The sequence below is a fragment of the Alexandromys fortis genome, unplaced genomic scaffold, assembly GCF_014885135.2.
Source record: "Alexandromys fortis isolate MF-2015 unplaced genomic scaffold, M_Fortis_MF-2015_v1.1 scaffold_39, whole genome shotgun sequence".
Lineage (NCBI taxonomy): Eukaryota > Metazoa > Chordata > Mammalia > Rodentia > Cricetidae > Alexandromys > Alexandromys fortis.
In genome coordinates, this window is record NW_026067918.1 from 9,674,713 (window position 1) to 9,680,781 (window position 6,069).

At 56.9% G+C, this 6,069-nt stretch overlaps 1 protein-coding gene across 2 annotated transcripts in view; it reads left to right on the forward strand.

Moving 5' to 3' along the window:
* The first annotated feature begins 512 nt into the window (after positions 1-512).
* Positions 513-6,069, forward strand: part of Mgat5b (alpha-1,6-mannosylglycoprotein 6-beta-N-acetylglucosaminyltransferase B) — a 60,192-nt gene continuing 54,635 nt past the window's right edge. For both annotated transcript variants that reach the window (XM_050140064.1, XM_050140063.1), the window contains exons 1-2: positions 513-580; positions 4,009-4,121. In XM_050140064.1, coding sequence (XP_049996021.1) covers positions 513-580; positions 4,009-4,121 — 181 coding nt within the window. The remainder of the gene's footprint in view (positions 581-4,008; positions 4,122-6,069) is intronic.

Consider the following 6,069-nt stretch of genomic DNA (forward strand, 5'->3'; position numbering starts at 1 on the left):
ATGGGCGCGGTGGGGCGCGCGGCTGCAGAGCGGCGCGGTCGGGAGGTGCGGGGGGCGGGGGCGCGGGCCTGGGGCAGCCGCTAGCCCGCTCCGAGGGCGCGGGCCCCGGGGATGAGGGCGCCCGCCGCGGGAAGCCCGTCTGCGCGCCGCGGCGCCGTCCCGCCCAGCCAGCGAGCCTGAGCAAGGCAGACGCGCGGCCGGCGATCTGGGGGCGCGCCGCTTCGCCGTCCCCAAAATGTGAAGATAGGAGGGCGGAGACGCAGAGACCGCCCTGCCGGGAGCCCTCGCCGAACCCCCCTGCCCTACGCGTCCAGGCCGCGCCGTCGTCCCCCCCTCTCCCGACCCCGCCGCGGCTGCAGAGCAGCGAAGCCACCGCGCCCCGCGCGCCCTCGGCGCTGCGACCCCCCGGCTTCGGCCCGCAGCGGCTTAGCGTTTCCCGAGGCGGCCGGAACCGGGCCCAGGACGGTGCGTCCGGCCTCGCCCGCGGCTTCTCGCCCAGACAAGTTTGAACAATGATCACAGTCAACCCCGATGGGAAGATAATGGTCAGAAGATGCCTGGTCACCCTGAGACCCTTTCGGTAAAGTTCTCGACTGGTTGGCACTGGGAGGTCAAGACCTCCCCAATGGGGTGGATGGTGGAGCTGGGCGAGGTCCGTCCCTGCTGGGGTTGCAAGTCCAGGTGGCCGAGGGTGTTCACGAGTCGATTCTCGATGAGGACCATGGGAATGGGGAAAGAGATGGAGATGGGGATGGGGGTATGAGATGGGGATGGGGGTATGTGTGTGTGTGGGGGGGACGGAGGATGCAAGTCTGAACCTGTCTTGAGTTGATCAAGATTGGGGCGATATAGGCATGGAGAGGTCAAAATGGAGTCAGAAAACACCAAAATCAAGGAGGTCCTAGGTTCCAAAGTGGTCCTAGCCAGCAACTCTATTTCCTGCCCCAACATCGGTCCTACCTGAGCTGCGAAATTAGTGTGGGGTGCCTCCTAGGCACCCCTGGTGTCCCGCCTGTCGCCTTCTAGGTCGACCCGCCCATCCTTTCTGCCTAGTCCATCCCCCTTTTCCCGCCCTTGTTGCTTTCCCATCCTTCTGGTTGGGTACGAGCCTGTGTCTGACAGGAGGATCCCCAAGATTGTGGCGAGGGCCCCTTCTGCTGGGGACTCCGCTCCCAAATGCGGACTCCAACAGGCTAGACAGGCGCGGCAGGAACATGGAGCAATGACAGAGTTAGATACGCCTCCCTTTCCCCTACCGTGGACAGTCCTAGCCGGATACGGGCGCAGTTTGTGAGGGACTCACTAGGACCTGTTGGTCCTCTGAGGGGACCCTGCTTCCTTCTCTCAGATTCCAGCAGAGCTAGGCCCGCAGGCCAGGCTGGGCAGAGGGTGGTGTGTGTGTATGTGTGTGTGTGTATGTGTGTGTGTGTGTGTGTTGGGTGAGGGGAGAGTGCTGGAGGGAGAGGTGGACACAGTAGTGGGATGGGGCTAGGCCACAGGTGGAGTCTGGTCATAAACCTTGAGACATGCACAGGCTTTCTCCCCGGGCTCTGGACTGATCCCCGGTGCCTCCACACAGCCTTCTGTGCCCAGCTGGATTGGAGGTGGGGAGACATGGCCCACCTGGCCGTTCTGTCAGCATGCTGGGCTGGCTTGGGGCTGAAATGGTAACCACTGGGGACAGTTGTTATGTGTCTATGTAAATGCAAAGGCTTGTGGAATTAGAGAGCTGCTGAGGCTGGCTTTCAGAGTGTTATTTGGAGAGTGTCTCAGAAATCCCTGGCCTAGGGTGCCCTGGGGGAACCAGGTCACTAAGCAGGCTTCTCTGGAAAGACTCTGTCTCCTCCAGGGAGATCCTGGACTCTGACCTGCTGGACATCTTGAGAAGGTTCTTGCTGGTATCAAATCCCAAGTCAGCTTTGTAGCTGGCAGGAAGCCCAGCTTCTGAAGGTTCCTGGTGTGATTCTGGCGTGAAGGTGGCAGGCGGCGGTCTCCAGCACCACGGACAGCGCCCTCGCCCCCTCAGCTAGGTTTCCCTCCTCTGTGTGCCCTTACCTGAAGGCAGGATTCCTGGTGCAGTCGCAACCCCCTTCCAGCCCTGCAACTTCACCTCCTGGTCTGCCTAGGATGGTAGGGACCCATAGCTAACCAGTCTCCTCCAGGTCTCCTGAGATCTTTAGATTGGAGACCAGGGGCAACCCGCTGATTAAATCACCCTAACTTGATTTATCCTTAAAGGATGTCTGGGGATGCTGTTAGTGCAGAGGTCTGGGGAGGGAATGCCCCTGAGATGTCACTTGGATGGACATATGAATGGATGAGACCATTGAGCACACTGTAAATGGCCACTAACTACTTTTGGGGGACCCTGGGCCCCAGATGTGGTAACTGGTACAGAAAGAAAGGCTAAGGCTGTAGATTGAGGCTTCAAAGCTCAGGCAGAAGGTGTAGACAGCTTTCATGGCAAGCATCCGTATCTCCAGCCCTAAATGCAATCCCATGGTTGAGAGAGAGACTGGAGCTAGGACAGCCCTGTTTGTTCTCAGGATGGGAAGAGAGTAGTGGGGACCCCACGAGATATCATGGGTGTGCTCTGAACACCATTCCGGCTTTAGAGGGACTCGGGGAGGTCCCCCTGAAGTAAGAGAAGTGTGCCCTGTGCCACCTCTCCTATTACAGCTCACCATGCTCTCCCCACAAAGTCAGGAACATGGCTGTCCCTGTGGAAGCTACTGGGACCTCCAAGTATTGGTCCTCCCCGCCTCGCTGAAACCAACTCTAACTGCTTCCTTTAAATACGGGCTCAGAATTTGTTGTTTCTTCTTTTCTTTTACAATTATGTGTTTCCTTTAATGGGCCAAATTTTAATTAAAGACTCCACTGACAGTTTAAAATAATGGGGATTAAAATGTATAAAGCAAGCCTTACAGAAAGACACGCACAGGCACCAGGGTCGGAGACAGAGTGGAGGTGGGGCAGGTGGAAGCATCTGGCATGACTTTTGGTCTTCTTGGTCATCCTGGCTCTGTATCAGGTGGGGACAGAGAGCCCCTCCCTCTGACCTGGGGGAAGGGAGGGTCTCCTTTCAGCTCTGCCAGCTCTTTGAGTCCTCCAATGAATTTGGGGTCTCAAGCCTCCTCTGCCTCTGCCATCCCCCAGCTCAGCCCTGTTTGTGCCCAGCGTGGAGTGCTGGGTCTTGCTGAGCTTGAGGCAAGGACTCTGAGCCTCGACTCCTGCTGTCTTTTGGGTTACTCCAGTGTCTGGCACCTCCTAGATAATGAGTATGTATTGAAGGAATGAATGATGTCATGCTTTGGCCTGCTCTCCCTCCCTGCATGACTGCAGGCACATTTGTGTGACACTGCATGCCTGGGTGAGAAGATGGCCCGACTCACGGTGCTGCAGGTTGACAAGCCAGGGTGGGCATGACTGATAGAGAAGTATGTGTGGAGAGTGGGCACAGTGGGGGCGGAGGGGACGTGCCCTGCCGTGAGATATTACCACCCAAGAGTGATGGGGACGTGTGGCACCCTATGAGGACACAGATAAGTGAGCTCGTGACAGATGGCGGAGGCCGTGTACACGGCCCAGGTGATTGAGTGTGGCCCAGGTGATTGAGGCTGGCCCCCTTTCAGATCCCTTCCTGTGTGCACATTCTTCTTGTTTATGGTTTTTTTTTTCTTCTCCATGTGCTCAGTTTTTTTGTCCCATTGAGGATGGAGCCTCCTGGGCCTGGGATCTCCACCCCCAGCTCTGGTTCTTCCCTGAGTGCCCCAGCTCCCTTCTCTCAGTTACCGCTTCTTTGTTGGCTTGAGAGCTCGTTTAGCTGAAGGTGGACTGGAACTTGCCGAGTAGCTGAGGATGACCTTGAACTCCTGAGCCTACTGCAACTACTTCACCCAGCCCACCCACTCATGCTTCTGGCATTTCTATGCCTTTCCTAGCGGGAGTCGGGTACTGGATTGCTGGTGTGCTCTGTTGACCCACCTTGTTCCACTCTCCCTGCAGGCTCTTTGTCCTGGGCATCGGCTTCTTCACTCTCTGCTTCCTGATGACGTCTTTGGGGGGCCAGTTCTCCGCCCGGCGCCTGGGGGACTCACCCTTCACCATCCGCACAGAAGGTATCTGGAGGGCAAGGAGAACCAACAAGATGTCAGGGGGGAGATACCTCTGAGCTCAGCCCCTGTAGCAGGCTTTCTGGGACCTTGGTCTCTGAATATGTAAATGTGTAAGGGGAGACTGAGCCTGCAGTGCCACAGGCATGCTGCTTGGGCCCTGGCCCTGTCACTGCTACCGGGATTCTCAGGCCTAGAAGGGGGGTCTCCCAGGTGTCAGAAGGGACCCTGTGTTGCTTCTTTTCTTGGAGTGTCCCTGATGGTGTCTTTGAATACACCTGTCTCTTTGAGAGTCATGTTAGTAGGTGTGGTTTTCTGGCCTGCCAGCCTACTCCCAAATAACCGCACAGAGACTTCTTAATTACAAATGCTACTAACTAGCTCTTACAACTTAAATTAACCCACATTTCTTTCTACGCTCTGCCACCTGGCAGTACATTTTTTCAGTGCGGCCTGATCATCTGCTTCCTCTGCATTTGGCTCAAGACTCCCCGTGACTCTGCCTTTCTTCTTCCCCCTCATTCACAAGTCCCGCCTAACCTCTATCTGTCTAACTATTGGCCGTTTATTCCCTTATTAAACCAATGAGAACAGATACTCATAGTATACCAAAAGGTCGGTCCACAGCGCATGTTCTGTGCCTTTGACCCCAGCAGAGCTGCGGTGGGGACAGGCCTGCAAAGGGCTCACATGGTTCCTGTCTGAGCACTTGTGATGTTGGTCTCACCTGGTCCTTCTCGGTCCCTGACCTGCATGATGCTGGCGAGGTGTGGAATGGGGATGCAGCGTGTGGGCTTCTGGGACCAGACAGCTGGAGTCTGCATCCCTAGTTGCTAGCTGTGTGGTGTTGCTGAGTTCTTAAGTCACAGGGAAGAGGAGAGAGGGGTTGAGGGAGTAAAGACCCTCTCAGGTGCCGGATTGATCAGGCTGGTGAGCAGAAAGCCCCTGGCACTGTGCTGCCTTCACACAGCTTGAAGGTGACTAGTCCTTGGCCCTGCCCCTCCTCCTTACACCACTCACAGGGCTGCTGGGAGTGAGATAAACGCCTGGGGTTCTGCACAGAGCGCCACAGGGCCTCCTTGGGTCAGTAGTAGGAAGGAGGAGCATGGCGTGGTGGGGGGACGGAGGCAAGTGGGGCTCCTGGGGCTGTCGGTGTTGTGAGGAGCTTTCCGCCTGTCTAGAGAGTCTCTTGGAAATCACCTCCTCGAGCTCCTGGTTCCCAGCGATGAGTACTGCAGGCATCCTGAGAGGCGCGTGTTGTCAGCTCAAGTGGGCTCTGAGTGGCGCTTATTGTGCCATCTGGTAGCCATCCTCCAGCTCATTCCTTGGCTTAGCACGAGTCTTTAAACTCGCAGGCGCTCTCAGAAGGCCACTCACACTTATCACCACCAGCCGTTCCAGTCAAGCGTGGCACCCTGTCTCCGGCTTCCAGAGACCCCTCAATATGTGAGCCTCGCCCCCCTTCTGGCCTCCCCATGGTGGTCATGAGCCTGTGTTATAAGATGCTTGGGGAGGAGATCCCGTGCAGTGATTGTGGGGTGAAGTTTCCACGCTCACGTAGTGTGCATGCTGTGTATGGGAGGGGGTGCTCCAGGGGAGCAAGGGGACCCAGGAGGTGTGTGGGTCTCTACACAGGAGATGCTCAAGGGTTGAGGTTGGAGAAGGGGTGGCAGTGTGGAGGCTGGCTGGGAAGGAGACATAGAAGATAGATGGTTGGGGGCTCAGCCCTGAGAAGGAGGCTTTGGTTCCCTGGGGATGTTCTTAGAAGTTGGTATGTCTGTCTGGGCTTCAAGAACCTAGACCTCGCCGGGCGGTGGTGGTGCACGCCTTTAATCCCAGCACTCGGGAGGCAGAGGCAGGCGGATCTCTGTGAGTTCGAGACCAGCCTGGTCTACAGAGCTAGTGCCAGGACAGGCTCCAAAACCACAGAGAAACCCTGTCTCGAAAAACCAAA